The sequence below is a fragment of the Plecotus auritus genome (assembly GCF_963455305.1).
Source record: "Plecotus auritus genome assembly, chromosome: X".
In the NCBI taxonomy this organism is placed as follows: domain Eukaryota; kingdom Metazoa; phylum Chordata; class Mammalia; order Chiroptera; family Vespertilionidae; genus Plecotus; species Plecotus auritus.
This window is the reverse complement of record NC_137784.1, coordinates 86,645,521-86,666,367: the sequence shown is the minus strand read 5'-3', so window position 1 is coordinate 86,666,367 and position 20,847 is coordinate 86,645,521. Positions and strand designations below refer to the sequence as shown.

Here is a 20,847-nt window from a genome sequence, read left to right as displayed (position 1 = left end):
GATAGTAACAATTTCACTGTGGCTTAGAAGCAACTTATTTAAAGAAAAAAATAATTTAGCTAGTTTTACATCGGCAGATGTAAATACTTTGAGATTTTTTTCATGCTCAGGAGCATTGAAAATTTTAAGACTAATCATTTTCTAACACAATTCTCTCAAACACTTTGACAATGTTTTAGCAATATTTTGAAAACAACAATGAAAACTTAAGTTGCAGAATTTCTTTTTTTATTAATTTTTTTAATTGTTTGAAGTATTACAAATAGTAGTACATATGTCTCCTTTTTTCCCCCCCCATTGATCTCCCCCCGGCCTCCCCTTCCCCCCAGTACATGCCTTTACCTGCCCCCCCCCCAGTGTCTTGTATCCATTGGTTATGCTTATATGCATGCGTACAAGTCCTTCGGTTGATCTCTTACAGCCACCCCCCCAACCTCCCCTGCCTTCCCGCTGTAGTTTGACAGTCTGTTCAATGCTTCTTTGCCTCTGTATCTATTTTTTCCCCCATTTCTTTTCTTTAAAAAATCTTGACTCTGCAGACTAGAAATAAACATATAATAACAAAAAATGTTTGAGTCCCCGTTTCAATGTCAAACAGTTCCTTATGTGTACATGTCAGCAATGATATCTGGATGGTGGGCACATGGTGGCAATGCAGGTCCGGCCCTCTCTGGTTTGGTCCTAGGCAACCTGCTGCGACGCACAGCTGCTGACTGCTAGCGTGGCAAGGCATCGTCAGCATCTTCCATCTCTGGACTGTTTCTCCTCTTGTCTTCATGGTTGGAGCAGACCTGTCAATTCCTCTCTGTTGCAGGAATCCATATGGTCTTGGAGTTGTTTTCTGAAAATATACAAACATATTCTTGACCAAAAGTTAAAGTAATCTTTTCTATATAGTTGATTTGGGATCCTTTTTATTGTTGCCTAAACGATTTTCCTTTGTCTTATTTAGACACCATATGTGTTTTTCATGGGTGTCTTGCTGTTAGCTTTACAAATGAAAATTAATTTTGTAAAGTAAAAATTTTCTAGATGTAATTTACTTATAGGATATTTTTCCTTATATGAAATTACCCTACTATCCCCCCTTTTTTCATTAATGGAGGCTTTTATAAATTTTATAATGCAGTCTTGATAACTTTAAATTTTAATTTTTTGCACAAAAATATGACTGCTTTAGTTTCATTGCATGTTCAGGAATTTTACCATGAGATGAACTACCAATAGAAATTTTAGTTACCACTTTAGGAACAGCTTTTTGTCCAGTACAATTAAATTTTCTTGAATATTCACTTATTTCAATTAGCCTATTTAAATTAACCTGAAAACTTGATTATTATTTTACTGTCAAATTTAATACTCTACCAACAATCTTAGTTTACCCTGTAAATATTAGTGGAAAGGATTATTTGCATTCTTGAGTAGGCTCTGAGCATTCCTGGTGCTAGGCTGGATTTAGATATAGGGCAGCTGCTGTCGGCCAAGTCTCTGTCTGTTACCTGGGTCCCAATCTGAGCTGGGCCAAGTCACTGTCTGTCACCTGTGTCCCGATCTGAGCTGGGCGTGGGAAGCAAAGCAGAGTTGCAGAATTTCTTAATCTTTAAACAGGCTGCCTATCTCCATGGTTTTCTTTATCCAGATTAAGGTAAAATCCTGGAGACATATTTGAGTTAAAAGGATTTTGAGTGTACTGTAGCTTTCTAAAACCTTCCTTGCTTATTAAAGTCTGTGAAAGTGAGTTGTAAACTAATGAAAGGCCAGTCGGTGCCCACCCTAAAAAGTACAAGTCCTTCTAAAACTAATTAGAATTAGTTTCTTCTAGTGGTTTTATTTTTATTTATTTATTATTTTTTTAAATAAATCTTTATTGTTCAGATTATTACAGTTGTTCCTCTTTTTTTTTCCCCCATAGCTCCCCTCCACCTGTTTCCCCACCCCCCGCCACCGACTTCATCCATAGGTGTAAGATTTTTGTCCAATCTCTTCCCGCACCCCTCACACCTCCTTCTCCCTGAGAATTGTCAGTCCACACCCTTTCTATGTCCCTGATTCTATTATATTCACCAGTCCATTCTGTTCTTCAGATTTTTTATTCACTTGATTTTTAGATTCACTTGTTGGTAGGTATGTATTTGATGTCATTTTTTTGTTCATAATTTTTATCTTTACCTTTTTCTTCTTCTTCCTCTTCTTAAAGAATACCCTTCAGCATTTAATGTAATCCTGGTTTGGTGGTGATGAACTCCTTTTGCTTTTTCTTTTCTGTGAAGCTCTTTATCTGACCTTCAACTCTGAATGATAGCTTTGCTGGGTAGAGTAATCTTGGTTGTAGGTTCTTGCTGTTCCTCACTTTGAATATTTCTTGCCACTCCCGTCTGGCCTGCATAGTTTCTGCCAAGAAATCAGCTGACAGTCCTATGGGTGCTCCCTTGTAGGTAACTAACCGTTTTTCTCTTGCTGCTTTCAAGATTCTCTCTTTGTCTTTTGCCCTTGGCATTTTAATTATGATGTGTCTTGGTGTGGTCCTCTTTGGATTCCTCTTGTACGGCGTTCTGTGCACTTCCTGAACTTGTAAGTCTATTTCTTTCACCAGGTAGGGAAAGTTTTCTGTCATTATTTCTTCTAATAGGTTTTCAATATTTTGCTCGCTCTCTTCTTCTGGCACCCCAAAAATTCGTATGTTGGTACGCTTAAAGTTGTCCCAGAGGCTCCTTGCACTATCTTCATATTTTTGGATTTTTTTTTTCTGGTTGGGTGTTTTTTGTTTTCTCATATTTCAGATCTTTGGTTTGATTCTTGGGGTACATTGATCTACAGTTGAGTTTCTGTATATTCTTTGTTTTAGACAGTGTATGCTTAATTTCTGACTGGTCCTTTTCCATTTTTTTGTCATTCTCATTAAGGTCCTTGAAGGTCTCACTAAGCTCCTCTGAGGTCTCATCAAGTTTCTCAGCAGTTTTTAGAAGATTCTTGACTAACCTTATAAATGTGGTTCTGAACTCTATGTCGTCCAGTAGTTTGCTTTCCTCCATTTCTTTCATTCGTGACATGTTTCTTTATCTCCGCATTTTGCTGCTTCCCTGTGTTGATGGAGTGGCTTTGTGTGGTAGGTGACCTATAGGGGCCAGTAGCTCAGCCTCCCCAATCACCTGAGGTGGATGCTCTTGGTACACCCCTTTGTGGGCTGAGTGCAAAGTCTTGGTGTAGTTAAGCCTTGATGGCTGTTGGTACACTGGGAGGAATTGACCTCCAGGCCAGTTGGCTGTGAGGACCCGCTGTGTCTATAATAGAAGAACTGCAGCGCTGGAGACACGCTTATGGTGCAGGACTTGCTTCAGTGGGGCTTTGGTGCTCACTGAGTCTGCCTCTTGAATGTGTCACTTATGGATGTGAGGAGTTGAAATCTGGTGTTTCACACTGACCACTAGGTACACTGGCTTCTGGATCTCTGGGGTGCAGGTCAGCTACTGTCTGAGGCCACCCAGCAGGAGCTACAGTAAGAACTACAGTTTTCTCCTCTTTGCTTGGGGTTTGGAGGTTTTGGAGCTGTCTGACCCGGGCTGCAAGTTTGCTAGGTTAAGCTGAGATAGGGCAGGTCATTCATATGCTAAAGCCGCTGCTTGGAGCTTGGGTGGGTTTGTAGATTGTGCGGGGCAGGGTCTCAGGGCGTCACTAGGCTAGGGCGTGGCAAACAGCGATGGCTGCCAGTTAGCCAGCTCTGCTCTGGGTCTCCAACTGTGTCCCCGCGTCCCGCACCCCAGCACAATAAACAATTATTCCTGCGCACAGCCCTGCAAGCAAGCCTCCCTCACTTTCCAACCCAATGGCAGATAGTCCAGCTTCTCCCCATAGGAGTTTGGGTCCCCCGCGTCTCCCCAGAAACTGGAGTTTGGAGTAATCAGGAGCTTGTCTCCCTTCGTGTTGAAAAAAGCAGCACTCCCAGTCGCCCGTTGCCAGCCTGATTCGCGCACCTCCATACCTCAGCTTTTCAGCGCTTGTGCACCTCTCAATGCTGTTTTCTCTTTCCTTCTAGTTGTAGAACTTCCACTCAGCCAGCTTTCCTGTGATTCTGGGTGATAGACCTTTTGTCTTTTAGTTGTAGTTTTGAAATTGTTGTGCAAGGCAGCAGTTTAGGTGTTTACCTACGCCGCTATCTTGGATCCTCTCCTTTGCCCGCTTTTTAATTGGGTTATTTTTTATTGTTATTGTTGAGTTATAGGTGGTTTTTATATATTCTAGATATTAACTGCTTATCAAATACATGATTTACAAATATTTTCTTCAATGCCATAGATGGCCTTTTCATACTATATTGACTATTTTTTGACACACAGAATTTTAAAGAAATTTTGTTGAATTCTCATTTATCTATTTTTTTATTGTTATTGCATGTGCTTTTGGTGTCATAGCCAAGAAAGCATTGTGAAATCCATTATCATGAAGCTTCCCCCCCTATGTTTTCTACTAGGTGTTTATAATTTTAGCTCTTACATATTTAGGTCTTCAGTTAATCTTTGTATATGGTATAAGGTAAAGGTCCAATTTCATTCATTTCCATGTATATGTCTAGTTCTCTCAACACCATTTGATGAAGAGACTGTCCTTTACCCATTGAGTGATCATGGGACCCTTGTTGAAGATCGTTCTACCATATATACAAGGGTTTATCCCTGGGCTCTCCATTCTGTTTCATCGGTTTATATTGTCTGTCTTTATGCCAGTACTATGGGCTTTATTCATAATGAAACTGTAACAAAAAGAAATATGCATTTGAAATTATATTGTAATCTATTATTTCATTGAAAACGTTACTTGTTCTCAGTGTTTTAATTTCTATTTTGTTTTATATTATGTATTTTTAGTGACCAGTCCTATGTGATTAGTTTTGTGGTTCCTAATCAGAAAAGGTTGACACTTTTGGCACAACAGAAGGGAGTGGAAGGCACTTGGGTTGATATCTGCAATAACCCTGCCATGGAAGCTGAAATACTGAAAGAAATTAGAGAAGCTGCAAATGCCAGTAAGTAAGAACTTGCTTGACTTTAAGTCCCTTAAAGTCATTTAATGGTGTATTGAATAGGTTCTTCAAGGTGCCTGTTTGTTTTGTTTTTATAATAAAATACATGGGTTTAGAAAACTGCTCCTTAAATATGTGTAATGAATTTCCATGTTGGAAGGATTCTTAAACATTATATAGTAGAATGACCTATCTAGATATTTATTTCATGTTGCAACCTCTTTGCTAAGTGGTCATCTACTCTGTGTTTGGAATGGTCCATCTGTGTTCTGATAGTTCATAATGATGTGACCTTATGTGGATCTTTTATTATTTATCATTGTGTATCCTACCTGTTGTGGACACTTTGAATCTACAGGTCTCTGCCCTTTAGTTCTGGGAAATATCTGTGTATCATGTTTTGTTTGTTTGTTCTTCTTTCAGTTTTTCCTTCCAAATTCTGTGTTTGTGTTTTTACCTGGGACTATTTTTATATGGAGATTGGACCCCCTGTTTTAATCCTCTAATTTTCTTCTTTTTTCTTTTGTTTACTATATCAATTTTGTTTATATTCTGGCAGTGTCCTTAACTTTATCATCTTCTGTCTTTTGAATTTCCAGTATCAGAATTTTATTTTCCAGAGCTTTTTCCTGCTTTATCAGTGTTCTTTCAATAGCATCCTGTTGTTCTTTCATATATGCAGTTAATGTGTCCTCTCGTATTCTTCTGAGGATATTAAAGGGATTCCTTTTATGAAGTTATCTTCTGTTATTGTCTGTTTCCTCCAGGTTCCACTGTCTGTTTACTTCGGTCATGGCCTCTCATATATCTGCTGACTCTTGTCTGTCCGTTCACATTTGAAAATGTAGTATTGAAAACTTATCTGTAAATTTTACTGGGCTCGCTGAAAAGTTATTCAAATGTTAGTGTCTTGAGTCACTGATCCATTTCTCCAAAGATTACTTCTTCAATCTCTTGCCTGGGGGTTGTTAGCCTGACTATCAGTACTCTGGTAGCCAAATAGAGAAATTGGAAGAAAGCTGGGAGTGGAGTGAGTGAGTCTTAACCTCATTGAAATCCTCTGTTTCCAGCTTTATTCCCTCTCCCTATTGTCCTTGAGTTCAGAGTCTCTAGTTCAGTTTTTCCAAAAAGTAAACCTGTCTCCAGCTTGGTTGGGAAATAGCAGGATGAAGGAGAACTGTCCTGTGAACAGTGTACTGCTCATCTCTGTCTTCAGAGACACCATCTCAGGAGATCGGTTTGCTTCTTACGGGCTTCTTGTTGGCAGTTCTCTTGGCTCCCAAACAGTGACTGCTAGCACATTGCTTTTGGTCTTCTAAAATGTCATTGAACTCTCTCTCCAAGTGTTCACTTTATTTCATTTCAGATTATTTTTTCCTGTGGTTAATGCCTTTTTAGTTTTAAAAATTATTTTAAACTGTTTAAATTATTTCATAGGGGGAGCAGAGATAAAATATGTCACCTTCATTTTTAATTGGATGCTGTTAACATAGTTTTAACCTGTTGCTTTTCCTCTTAAAAAAATAAAAGTATCATTTTTCTGATTGTAGGTTATCTGTATTCATTATATATATTGGACAATATAGAAAAATATAAAGGAGGAAGTAAAAATCACTTGATAGTAGTTATCTTTGGATGGTGACATTGCATTCTGGTATATAATCACCTATGAATATTATCAGTATTTTTATGTCAGTAGATATAGAATTATATTATAATTTTTAATAACTAAATAGTATTCTAATATAAGTGTATCCACTTAAGTTCCTGTTATTGGACTTTTAGGATGAGTTCTTTTTTCCTCAGACTATGTACAAATATAACACATATCCTGTATACTCAGTTATTTTCTTATGTAATGATTTTCTTAGTATGAATCTTTAAAAATGGATTTTTTGAGTCAAAGAAAATGTATATTTTAAAGGCTTTTTCTATGTTGCCAAATAACTCTTCTTTCCCCAGAAAAACTGAACTAGTTTATACTCTTGTCATAGATGCACGAGCACACATATTTTCCTAACCACACTACTATTATTTATTTTTAAATTAACTACTTAGGTTCCATATTGCTTTCAAAATATAGGTAGTAATGTTAGCTAGAAAGTTGAAGTTGAAAAACTGTATTTCCTTAAGAAAAACGTTCTTATAGTTAACTCTGGGCACTGTAAAGTTATTTAAGTAACAGTTGCCTATTATAACCATAAAGACAGTGACTTAATGTTTCTTTTTCTTAATGATCATTTTGTTAATTATGGCATTATTGATATAGCACACTTTTAATATCACCATGCTACCAGAGTTTTTATTGATATAAATCCTGGTTTTCCCCCTTTAAATGTAGTATTTCAAAAAGTATTTCAGCCTGTAAGCTGTTATCACTCTCTGTACTCATGGAGTAGAATGTGATTTGAATAATTTGTCATTGCACATGTAACTGTGAAAAGCAATAATGGGGAAAATCAAGCTGTATCACAATCAGGTGGAAAATGGAATAAAATTCTAGGACCTGCTAGGCCCCCATAACATTTCTATGCTGGAATGAGGAATGAAATTGAACAACTCATGATTTGGATAATAAACTTAACATTAGCTGAACGCATAAGCTTTTCTGTGCCACAAAGATTTCTCATCAACCTTTTGCTTGAAATTATAATTTCAAGACTTATACCAAAATGTATAAAATAATCTTGATTGAATCCATCTATATCTGTCTGAACTTATACATATTTCATAGCAGTCCTTTTCATGTTTTAAATATACTTGTGAGGTATATGTAGTATCATAAAAACACAAAGTATGGAATTGTTTTGAGGTGATTTTTCAACTGCCAAAGGGTAGAAAAAGTGCTCTTTACTCCCACCTGCTGGTCACATTTTATAGTGTTCTAGGTCCGTGGTCTGCAAACTGCGGCTCGTGAGCCACATGCGGCTCTTTGGCCCCTTGAGTGTGGCTCTTCCACAAAATACCACGGCCTAGCCCTAACTGGTTTGGCTCAGTGGGTAGAGAGCGTCGGCCTGTGGACTCAAGGGTCCCAGGTTCGTTTCCGGTCAAGGGCACGTACGTTGGTTGTGGGCACATCCCCAGTGGGGGGTGTGCAGGAGGCAGCTGATCGATGTTTCTCTCCCATCGATGTTTCTAACTCTCTCTCCCTCTCCCTTCCTCTCTGTAAGAAAATCAATAAAATATATATTTAAAAAAATACCACGGCCTGGGCGAGTCTATTTTAAAGAAGTGGCGTTAGAAGTTTAAGTTAAAAAAATTTGGCTCTCAAAAGAAATTTCAATCGTACTGTTGATATTTGGCTCTGTTGACTAATGAGTTTGCCGACTACTGTTAAGGTAATTCAGAGAAAAATGCCACATTGTAAGATCATTTTTGTTTTTTCTTTCCACTAATCTTGCCTACTTATTGGCATTTTATTCTGTTTATAGGAAACTGTGATTGATCTTTGCTCCCTATAGTCTGTGGTACTAGATAATGTACCCTAATGCAGCCTTTTTTTTTTAAAAGCTTTGAACAGGATTTTAGTTAATAAAGATTAAATATAAGGAACTTTTTTTTTTAAATATTTTATTGATACTTCACAGAGAGGAAGGGAGAGGAACAGAGAGTTAGAAACATCGATGAGAGAGAAGCATCGATCAGCTGCCTCCTGCACACCCCCCACCGGGGATGTGCCCACAACCAAGGTACATGCCCTTGCCGGAATCGAACCCTGGACCCTTCAGTCCGCAGGCTGACGCTCTATCCACTGAGCCAAACCGGTTTCGGCAAATATAAGGAACTTTTATATAAATGTGTTAAATTTGCTTTTGTGCAACTGAACTAATGTGCCTGCCTTGTCCCATTTTGTCAGTGTTTCTGGTTTAGAACCTGTGTGAGTAGGGACAGTAATATGAAAGAAAAGGTTTTGGAGGCAAATCTCTAGTTGAGAATTTGTTTCCTTGAGATCCAAATGTGAACTTGGGAACAGAGGGGCTTATTTCAGGCACTGCTATGTAACTGGGCTATAATATATCAACAGGGTAGACATGGTTGATTTGAGCAAGTTTTTGTTCCTTTTCTACCTGTTCAGTCTTTACTTTTAAAGTTGGTTCTAAGTAATTTGAACGTTTATTTTTCACACTCAGTTTTATAATTTTCTCTCATTTTTAATGAGAAACTAATTTAACCAATCTTTCATAAAACTCAGACTAGTATTAGAACAAAAATTTACATGAATTTGAATTCTTTTGTATTTGTCACTGAAACCAAGTTGTTTCTAAAGTCACCTAGGCCGGTGGTCAGCAAACTGCCACTCGCGAGCCACATGCGACTCGCGAGCTGCCGTTTGCCGCTCTGTTGACTAATGAGTTTGCCGACCACTGACCTAGACTCTTGATTCTAATAATTATAGGCTGTTGTTGTTCCTTGTGATTAAGCCCCTACCCAGTGGTCGGCAAACTCATTAGTCAACAGAGCAGCAAACCGCGGCTCGCGAGCCGCATGTGGCTCGCAAGCCGCAGTTTGCCGACCTCTGACCTAGGCTATTAGCAGTAGTTTTTAAACATGCAGATGTTTGCTTTTTAAAAATTGGTATTTTAAATAATTGCATATAAAATAAAGCTCATCTGTAGATTCATATTACTGTCAATGGGCCTTCAGAATTTTAAGGATGAGCTTGTATTAATAAGTAATGATGAAATGTAATTTATTGAATTTAAAATTATTAAATACTGTATTTATTGCTTCTGTGTCCTTATTTTCTTACATTTCTTTCAAGATGTTGAGTTGTCTCTCTCAAATAATAAATATGCTGCATTTTATACCAATGAAAAGTATGAAATTCACCATCCCCTTTTTGAATCTGATTTAAACGTTTAATAAAGCTTATGAAGAACAGTTGTCTAGAGACTTAATTTTCTGTAGAATGAATTAATAAATGTGGATATATTTATTGAGGGCTGTCATGTAGCCTTGTGGATGGCATTGAACAAAACAAATACCCTGTTTTTATAATAGGTGAGACAAATATTTAATACATCAGGTGGTCAGTTTTTTTTTAAAGAAAACATTGTAAGAAGCATAGAGAGACAGAGACAAAGGGACTTCTGTTTTGTTATGAGTGGCCAGGGAAGTCCTCTCTGAGGAGGTGGCATTTGAGTGGACAACGGGATGAAGTAAGGAAGTGAGCTGTGCATCTGCAATGGGGAATACCATCCCAGACAGAGGGGATAGCAAGTAGAAAGACTCTGAAGAGGGAGGTTGTCTACATATATATTAGAATAAAAATTTCATGCACCAAAACTATCTAACTGAAACAATTTATATATACTTTGAGGAACATAAAAATGAAATTGTAAACTAGTGGTATCATTAACTAACATACAATTAAATAAGTTTGCCTCATCACCTGCATCATCCAGGTAAATCCTGCAAAATTCATGTTTTATTAATTGTTTCTCTCCCACTTCCCCACCCCTCTCCCCCTGTACCTGCCCCCTTCTCATTTCAGTGAAGTTGGAGCGTTTTGAAATTCCAATCAAGGTTTGCTTGAGCCCAGAACCATGGACCCCTGAAACTGGTTTGGTCACTGATGCTTTCAAACTGAAAAGGAAAGAACTGAAGAACCATTACCTCAAAGACATTGAGAGAATGTATGGGGGCAAATAAAATGCTGTTCTCTTTACAATTGTGCAGTAGGTGGCCTGGTGGTTTTTCAGACTTTTAAGCCTTGTTGAACTGTCTGTTAGAATGTGAAGTACATAATTGTAAAGACATGATAATAAAAAAAACACGATTAAAATAATTGTTGAGTCAACTTTAACTTAGTTTTGCATAGTTGTAGTGAAGCTGAAATTGAAAAATTGCTTCCTTTTAGCTGTGTTATTAATTTTACAGTAAAAATTCTGTTTTTAAAAATTAGCCTAAGATACTTGTTTTTATGAGAAAATTATTTAATGTTGAACAAAATTAATTGGAGTTGTAGTAGAATGTAGTTTGATGAAATTTGCAGCTTCCAATGTCTGTTATCTTCCTAGTTTAGAGGAAGCTTAAAAATATTAAGCACGACAAAAAATATGTATTAACACTACTCAAAACAGAAGTGCTACAGGCCTTTTAAATTCTCTTCCAACCATTTGTCCTGAAGGGGAAATTAAATCATAATATAACATAGAGAATCAACACCGGGCTAAACATTTTAGGATTCATAATTGTTGTATAGGTTAGAATATAATTATTATATATTGTGAATAATTACAGTACCTGAATTAAGAATAAAACAACATAAACTCATCAAAAATATCTAGTAATATGTTTAAAGGGAAATTGAACTGCTTTTTTGAAACTTGGAGGTCTAAAATCAGTAACTATAATTATTTGAATGACTAAAGATTACTTAAGTACATTAAAAAAATGGTGAAAATTATCTTTCTCTGTTCAAAATAGAAGACTGAGACCAAGAGTAAAATGATAGGAAGTTATTCAAATTTTAATAGGAAGCATTTTCTCTGTCAGAAAAGATGAAATCGTAAGTGTTTATAGAGTTATCACCCTTGCACAGCACTAAACCTGGGAAAGGATTTAGACTCTGAATTTATCTTTGATAACAGGGACTGATTTTAAAATGTGCTCATTAAATTACACATGTAATTTAAGGTGTGTTTGCAGTTCTGATTGTATTCTTGAGCAATAGTTTGTATTTCGAAAGTCTTTCATTTTGCTTTAATTTTAGCAAAGCGGGTTATGACTTCCCCAATATCTTGTTTGAATGTATGAATGATTAATTAACTTGGATGAGTTTGGGGAAGTTAAAGGGAAGAACACACTGTTACTACTTTTTTCCTGTTTGTGAGAAGAGTTTAGAAACTGGAAAATGCTGGATTCGGGAGAAGGGAAGTTACTCAATAAGGAGCTGATATTTGTACAGTAACTTGGCATGTGGGCTTCTTTTTGAATCTTTAATTAAAATCAGGGATTATATGTCCCTGATAGATATTCACACTTGAACCCTTGAACCATAGTTACTGTAAACAGCAAAAATTCTTAATACTGTTACTCTTTGCACTTTTTTCTTAATCATTTCATATATTGCTTTGTACAGATGTGGGCCACCACTGCAACAAAATACATTCTTTTTGCTCTAAAATATTTATAAGGAGACTATTTAAATGTTATGTATATGGTGGTAAAAAGGAAAAAAATCATCTGGTGTTATTATTAGCAAGAAGGTTTTTGTAAAGATTTCTGTTCAGTGTTCTGCAGTGTAAAATTCAAGGCAAGTTCTCCCTGCAGTTATGTATATGTGAGTATTCTCATTCTTCCAAACTTGCCTTTGAGGAGTGATGAACCATTATTATCAAGTAGACTACTATTCAGCTTCTACTGTTCCTGGCCCACTATTGATCCTTTAAAGATGATTTCCTTAGACATTTTCAATATGTGACTTTCCCTCACAGTCGGAATGGTGATTTTAAATGTGCAAGTGCATGCATATTCAGATATTTGCACCCCCACCCACTTCCATCTCCCGAAAGCTAGACCACTGCCAACTAATCTGTTGTGTAGGTCCTTTAGAAATACGTAATTAACACTTAAGGTTGGGTGCTGCTAATTCTTTGCGAAAATCCAAATATTGTTAAGGGACCAGGGAAATGCCATTACCCCCTGATTTTTCATTAGGAAATATTCATATTTATGTAAACAGATCTTTCCATATTCATAGTGACTTTTTAAGTAGTTAAGCCTAAAGATTTTGATCCTACATTTCTATACGTGTATAAATCATTCGCTGTACTTACATGTCAGCCATTCAAATAAAGTGTACTTTAAAAATTTACTACAGTTAATGTACATTTCTAAGTAGAACACTTGTGACCTTTGCTTTAATTTAATGAAAGTGTCTTGCCTCCTTGATATTTGTATTGATTCTTTTTTTTTCTAGAGTGGAGATATAATTGTATGGCTTTTCACAGATGGATGATTTAAAAAGTCAGAAGTTAAGGAAAGTAATGTTTCTTTGGTCATAAAGACTGATTAAAAATCCTCATCTGTATTTTCTTGATAGCAATGTTTTGAGGTAAGATGAAAACAGATTAAGACTGTGTGGTATTTGGGATTTGGAGAGAAATATTTTAATTTTCAAATGTAGTTACAAATTAGAATGTATTCATATTTGTACTTTCTGTTTAAATGCACGATTGCAGAATTGTTACTTGGATTTTTGTGTTTATTCTTGATGAAAAGCTGTTCTTGTTTTTAAGTTTGTACTCGAATCTCAAGAAATAAATTCACCCATGTTATCAAGTTAATTTGTGCTTAATTATGCACCAAAGTAAAATCTGCAAGTTTGAAGAATATTAGCTAAACTTTTAAATACATATATTTAAAGTACTCATCTTTAAGTTTATGGAATTGTATTAAGCAGATCCACCCATACTCCAGTTTGTAGTATTTGAACCCAAAGCTGTTACTTTGAAGCAGTTAATAGAGTAGAACCCTTTAACACTGATATTGTGAGACAAAACATAGTCATGTTGTGTGAATTATTAGTAGGTGCTAATAAATGATAACTGTTGCATTTAGTCTAATTAAAATTTATGGAGAAATTAATTGATCTGATTATATTATGGGTTTTTTATAAAAAAGTGTTAGAGCTCCGGAACCAGACTTCCTCAGTCTATTTCCTGGCTTTGCCATTCACTAGCTTTGTGACTTTGGTTGGGCAAGTGACTTACATCCCTCAGCTGCATTTCTTCATCTGGAAAAGTGGGGTTGACTGATTAATAGGATCTAGCTTATAAGGTGGTTGTTAGGTAACATGAGTTAATTCATATAAAGTGTTTAAAACATAGTAAACTTATGTTGACTATCACCATTATCATCATTATTGTATTTAGACAGTATTCATCAGTCAGGTTGTTTAATGTATTGCTAGCACACTCAGGGCCTTAAGGGATTAATTGCCTCCTGCTGAAGACTTTGTAGAAAGAGTTCTGCTTTCAGAGGTGAGGAGACCTGGGCTCATTCTTCCACTAGCTTTGCAACCATGGACAAATCTCTTAACACCCTCTCACCCCCTTAACCTTAGTTTCTTCTCTTTTATTAAAAAAAAAAGACTGGACTTCAAAAAATATTTTTTTGCAAAAAGGGAAAGTTGAATGACAGAAGATGTAAGGAATGTAATAGTCTATGAGGTCCATCACAACTAGCTTTTTTTGTGTTTTTTTAAATTCTTTATTGTTTAAAGTATTACATATAGTATTACATATATCTCCTTTCCCCCCTTGACCTCTCCCCGGCCACCCCCACCCCCCAACACATGCCCTCACCCCCCTAGTGTCTGTGTCCATTGGTTATGCTTATATGCATGCATACAAGTCCTTTGGTTGATCTCTTATCTGCCCCCCTCCCCTGCCTTCCCGCTGAAGTTCCATGGTCTGTTCGATGCTTCTCTGTCTCTGGATCTATTTTTGTTCATCAGTTTATATTGTTCATTATATTACACAAATGAGTGAGATCATGTGGTATTTATCTTTCTCCGACTGGCTTATTTCGCTTAGCATGGTGCTCTCTAGGTCCATCCATGCTGATGCTAATGTTAAGAGTTCTTTCTTTTTTTACAGTAGAGTAGTATTCCATTGTGTAGATGTGCCACCGTTTTTTAATCCATTCATCTGCTAGTGGACATTTAGGCTATTTCCAAATCTTAGCTATTGGAAATTGTGCTGCTATGAACATAGGGGTGTGTATATCCTTTCTGATTGGTGTTTCTGATTTCTTGGGATATATTCCCCACAACTAGCTTTTGTGTAATTTTGCTGTCCCTAGGTTTTGTTTGTTCTCTTTTGTTTTTGTTTTTTTAAATGATGCTCTAGATCCCAAGTTTCCTGTAGGGATATGAGGCTGTGGATAATGCCATCACAAGAAGGGAGGAATCTACTAAATACAAGGAGTCTCTAATTCTTATGTTCTCTCTCTTTTAAAAAAAATCAGGGTTCTGTACAGATCATTGAAAGCAGTTCTCTCATACTTTTTTACTGTGATTCACATTGCTGTGCGCAAATGCTTATGTGTATATCAAATGATATTTTATAACAATGTTTATGTGAAAAAAACAATATGAATGTGATGCTCACTGACTTGCTTTTTTTATTTAAATGCTGATCGTGATCCAAATTGGTTCAAGGCCCCACAAAATAATGCTATCCAATAGAACTTTCTGTGAAGTTGGAACTCTTCTATGTCTGTGCTATCCATCACAGTAACTACTAGCCACATGTAGCTATTGAGCATTTGAAATGTTAATGTGACTGAGGAACTGAATTTTAAATTTCATTCCATGTTGAATAGCACAGCTCTACAGACTTTGCAAGACATGGTTTGGAAAGAATAGGATAAAATAAGCTACTCTACAAAGTTTATTAAAGAAAGCTATCCCCTGGTCTCATCTTTTTTAATTCCTCTATCTCAGAGGCAACCACTTTCAACTTTTAGTGGATTATTTGGATATTTACTGTCTTGTATCTAAATAATGTGCTTGTTATGTTGCTGCTTCTCAACTTTGTCATGTTTTATTGACCTCTTACTATACTGAAGAACACTTCCTATGCTCCCATTATATATGTGTACTTAGGTAAATAAGTGTTTAAATGATAATAACTATGCTATGCAGAGCTGAAACGTATAGTAGGAAAACTGATTAATTTTCTTTTTCTGCACTTATTTAATACTCTCTTGCATTTGCTTGGCTTTCTATGTACTTGTCACTGATAATTCAACCTCAGACTCTCCACCAATTGTCTTCTCTCAAGATCTACAGATAATAAGAATTCTAACAATTTCATTTTATGGAAGAAATCTGTCCTAGAACTATCTGACCTACATCAATCTAGATCATTCATCCTCCTTTATATGGTACAGGGCCATTTCTTAGGATCTACCTTCACCATCATCCTAAGAGTTCCCTTCACCTTTATCATGTGTTGGATCTCTTATTTCGGGTATCCCATGTCTTTTTCTTACTTGGATTATTTCCTCTTTGATGCAATACATCTTGTAGTAGCTTACTGAGAATGGATATATGGAAGTTGCATTTCAGACCTTAATTGATAATTTGGTTGGATGTACAATTCTAGATTGAAAGTGTTCCCTCCATTGACATTAAACTCCCAGTGTTAATTTTGGCAATTCGAAGCCTTTCCAATTTCTCCCATCCCTTCTATGCGACTTGTTTTCCCTTGTAGAAGCTCATAAAATTTCTGTGCTCTAAAATCTCATGTTCAAGTGTTTTGGTTTGGGTATGTTTCCATTCATTGTACTAGGCCATTTCAATCCAGAAACTCACATGTACACCTGTTCTGAGAAATTTTCTTAAATTTAGTTGATTTCCCCCCTCCATTTTCTTCTCTCTCTTTTGGACTTCTGATGTTCAAATGATGAGGCACCTGGGTCAATCCTTAATTGTTTTTATGTTTTTGTTCCTACTTTTCATCTTTAAAAAATTATTTCTGGGAGATTTCCTCTACTGGCTATTTTGGCTCTTCTTTTGAATTTTTCATTTCTGCTATCATGTTTATAATTTCTAAGAGCTGTGATTTGTTGTTGTTCTAAATATTCTTTTCTCAGTTCTTGCTTCATGGTATTTTAAAAAAGTTTTTCTTTTTAGCTTTCTTTACCATGCAGAGCAAATTTACTCCAATTTAGCTTTTTTCTTTATTACTTTTTTCTCTGTTCTATGAAAATAATTGATAATCCTTGCCTGCTTGTTTATTAGAAGAAAGTACTAGAAAGCTGACTGGAAGGTCTAAGTGTGTGTGGAGCTGTTAAGAGCTTTGCTGTAAGGTGATTTTATCTGAGCCATTTTGCAAAGTCCACATCAGTATCTTTAGAATTTTCCTCTAGGGCTGATTGGATTCTCCTGTGAGAAGTTTCTTCCAATCTCTTGTATGGATGTTGAATTTTGAACTACCAGTATTCTGGGGAATCATATGCCAAAAAAAAAGGCTGGGGAGAGGGTTGCTTCTGTATTCATCATGCATACAATTGCTTCATTGCCATGTTTTCTGTCCTGTTCCCAATGTCCCCTCAATTTTCCTTCTTCAGTTTTCTGCTGAAGTGAGAAATGGGCAGTATGGTTGAAGGAAGTGGTTGATGGATGTGTATTTTTTTTAAACAGCTGCTTCAGTCTTTGCTCCGCTATAACAGAATACCATACATGGTATGGCTTAAACATCATTTATCTCTCACAGTTCTGGAGGCACCAAGTCTGAAATAAGGGTGCCAATATTGTCAGGTTCTTGGTGGGAGCCCCTTCCTGGTTTACAGATAGACAATCTCTTGCAGTATCTCACATGGCAAAGAGCAGAGAGGGCAAAGTCTTGTGTCTCTTATAAGGGCACTAAGCTCATCACCTCCCAAAGACCCCATTTCCTAATCACATTGGGGATTAAAACTTCAACCTAGGGCCGGCATGTCTCATTGGTTGAGCATCAATCTATGAACCAGGAGGTCACAGTTTGATTCCTGGTCAGGGCACATGCCCAGGTTGCATGCTCAATCCCAAGTATGGGGTGTGCAGGAGGCAGCTGTTCAATGATTCTCCCTCATCATGTTTCTCTCTCTCCTTTTCCCTTCCTTTCTGAAATCAATAAAAACATATTTTAAAATAAACTTCAACATACTAATATCGGGGTGATGCAAACAGCCCAAAACATAAGCTTTCAATCAGTCCTTTCTTTCGCCTTAGCCCCTTTACTTCCACTTGTAGAAGTACCTGGTCCTGCCATTTTCAGAGCCCTTTGGACATTATACACAATATAAATAGTTTGTTTCTCTTTTTTCTCACTGCCCATTTAGAATTATATAAAGATTTGACTTTACACCAGTATCTGGCTTCCAAAAATTATTACTGTTTTCATTTCTATTTCTTCTGTCCTTGCGGGTTTACACTTTTAAAAAAATTACTTAGTATAGTTTTAGTGAGTTTTCTTTCTGTCTGGAACTCTTTTATTTTTTTATCCAGGAGGTTTCTTTTTTAAAAATATTTTTATTGATTTCAGAGCAGGAGAGAGAGAGAGAGAGAGAGAGAGAGAAACATCAATGATGTGAGAGAATTATTGATCGGCTGCCTCCTGCATATCCCTCACTCAGGATCGAGTCCACAACCGGGGCATGTGTCCTGATCAGGAATAGAACTGTGACCTCCTGGTTCATAGGTTGATGCTCAACCACTGAGCCATGCTGGTCGGGCCCCCAAGGTTTCTTTATTAAATATTATGAAGTGTGTATCTAAATTATTAAGAGGTGCTTAGCTACTCACCAAAATAGCTGAACTTTAAAAAAAACAAAAAAACACCTGACAATATTAAGTGATGGTGACAATGTGGAATAAAGCATGTAAATTCTCATACATTACTGGAGGGAGTGGAAATTGGTGCAGCCGTTTTTTGAAGTCTGTTTCACTATTAATAAAGCTAAATATACATTTTACCAGTGACCTAGCCATCCCACTTCCAGGTATATACCCAGGAGAAATAAGTATAGCTGTTTCTCAATGTTGTCAATAGGTTCTGCAACTTTAAGTAAAATGATGTACAACAAAACCAATTTTTACCATAGGCTAATTGATGTAAACAAGAGTTAACTTCTTATGGCATCTCATCTGCGTTCTAATGAAATATTAAATGAAACTATGCTATTCGAGGACCTGCTGTACTTCTGTCCACATATAAGAATTATAGCAGCACTACTAATACTGATCCCAAATTGAAAACAACTAAAACAGCCATCAACAGAATAGATGAAGTTGTGTTATACCCATAAGAAGAAATACTACTACATAGCAAAAAAAAAAAAAATTAACTCTAGCTACATGCAAAAACATGGATAAATTTCACAGATAATTATGTCATATAAAATAAGCTAGTCACAAGAGTATATTATGATTCCATGTATATGAAGTTCAATAACAAACAAGATATCTATGGTGATAGAATGCAGAAAGTAGTTTTCTTTGAAGAGAGTGGTATTATTGCCTGGAATGGGGTATGCAGGAACCTTCTGGCATGCTGGAAATGTCCTATATCTTGTTTATAGGAGCATCCTGGGTAGGGTCAGACATGTCTGGCCTGGACAGGTAAGATGGGTACTATAGAGGAGAAACTGAAAGATGGTGGTATTTGGGTGTGTTGGAGGAGAAGAAGATGAAACAATTAGGTTCATCATATTCTGTCCAGCATATGCTAATCCCCAAACTGACCAGTCTTTGGAACAAGTGTGTTTAAGTGTTCAGAAGAGCCTGAAAGATCATCTAATGGGGAGCATCTTTGTGGGTCTGATTGTGGGAAGCACATGTAGGTGGCTATGAAATAAGAGGTCCAGAAAACTTGGGTGAACTTAAAATACCTGAATGTAGGTCAGTATATTTCAATGTTTACACACACTTGTAGTCTCATTTGGCCTTAATTTTTGAGACATGACATCTCGATGTACCAGAAAAGTAATCTCTTACTCTCTTCCCTCTATTACCACCCTAGATCAGACCCTAACTCCTTTTTACCAAGAACTATACCAATCTCCTAACTAGTTTCTTGGCAAGTATTTTTTTCCATTCCCACCAGTATATTCCATCTTGTATATAAACCTGCCAAACTTACCTTCCTAAAATACCACCTTGTTGATACTATTTGTATTCTAATCAATATGTTAGTTTAGTATTCAAGTTCCAGAATCAAAAGAGCTCTCTACCTACCTTACCTTATCTCTCTATCAGGAACCTTCCATTCTATTTCACTTCTGCATTCTCCAGTATGCCAAGTTCATTCTCCCAAGTGGTTCTTCACCCTGGCTGAACTTCGGAATCGTGTGGGAAGGTTAGCATCAACAACAAAAACCAAAATAAATGAAAACCAGTACTCATGTCTCATTCTCTCTCACTGGCCAACAGTGGCTTCCCTGCTTGATCTGTAAATTCCTTTATAAGCACCTCTCTAGGATTAAATCACAAAGTACTTCCAGAAGAAAGGACAGTCTTCACAGATTACCAAGGAAGGCTTCTAGTTAACTGTTGGCTCCCTCAAATTATTGTTTGCATGGGATCAAATATTCTTTTGCTTTGGTAGATTAGCTATTTCCTTCAACACTTGAAAACCTCAGAGAATCTGAAAGAAAATACAGATCCAGGACATTTCTTGGAAGACACTCCTAAGAGTATCAAGAATCAGAAATGGGTTCTGCTTCCTATGGTGGGCCACTTGGAAGTGCTAAATATCAACTTTACCCAATTTGTATTTTTGCCTTGGGGCTGTAAGAAATCAATCAAAGGAAAAGGGAAAAGAAGACAGAATGTATTGATCCACTTACTTGTCTCTCCAGAGTGACTTTTGCAGCAGAAATCTGAAAACGATTCTTTTGAAGTCAGATATTTATTCTTGTGCCTAGCTCTTTTCTAGCCCATGTGTTATAAGAAGCTCGGAATCAGATATATGTATACATGCATATATATTACAGGCATGTCCACATATATTTTCTTTTTTAAATCCTCATCAGAGGATATTTTTCCATTGATTTTTAGTGAGAGTGAAAGAGAGAGGGAAAGACAGAAATATCGACATGAGAGAAACACATCAATTGGTTGCCTCCTGCATGAACCCTGACCAAGGGCCCGGGGAGAAGCCTGTAACGGAGGTATGTACCCTTGACCAGAATCAAACCTGGGACCCTTTAGTCCCCCGGCTGACACTTTATCCACTGAGCCAAAGCGGCTAGGGCTCTTTTCTTCTTTATGGCCATTAGATCTACCTTAGCTGCATTTTCAACATTCCTTAGAATAGGGCACTCCAATGGCCATG

General features: G+C 36.7%; 1 protein-coding gene across 5 annotated transcripts in view; it reads left to right on the top strand.

Annotated features, from left to right (window-relative positions):
* ACSL4 (acyl-CoA synthetase long chain family member 4) overlaps positions 1-13,607 on the top strand; it is a 90,388-nt gene extending 76,781 nt beyond the window's left edge. For all 5 annotated transcript variants that reach the window (XM_080653819.1, XM_080653820.1, XM_080653817.1 and 2 more), the window contains exons 15-16: positions 4,863-5,020; positions 10,512-13,607. In XM_080653819.1, coding sequence (XP_080509945.1) covers positions 4,863-5,020; positions 10,512-10,669 — 316 coding nt within the window. In that variant the 3' untranslated portion in view covers positions 10,670-13,607. The remainder of the gene's footprint in view (positions 1-4,862; positions 5,021-10,511) is intronic.
* Positions 13,608-20,847: the final 7,240 nt, after the last annotated feature.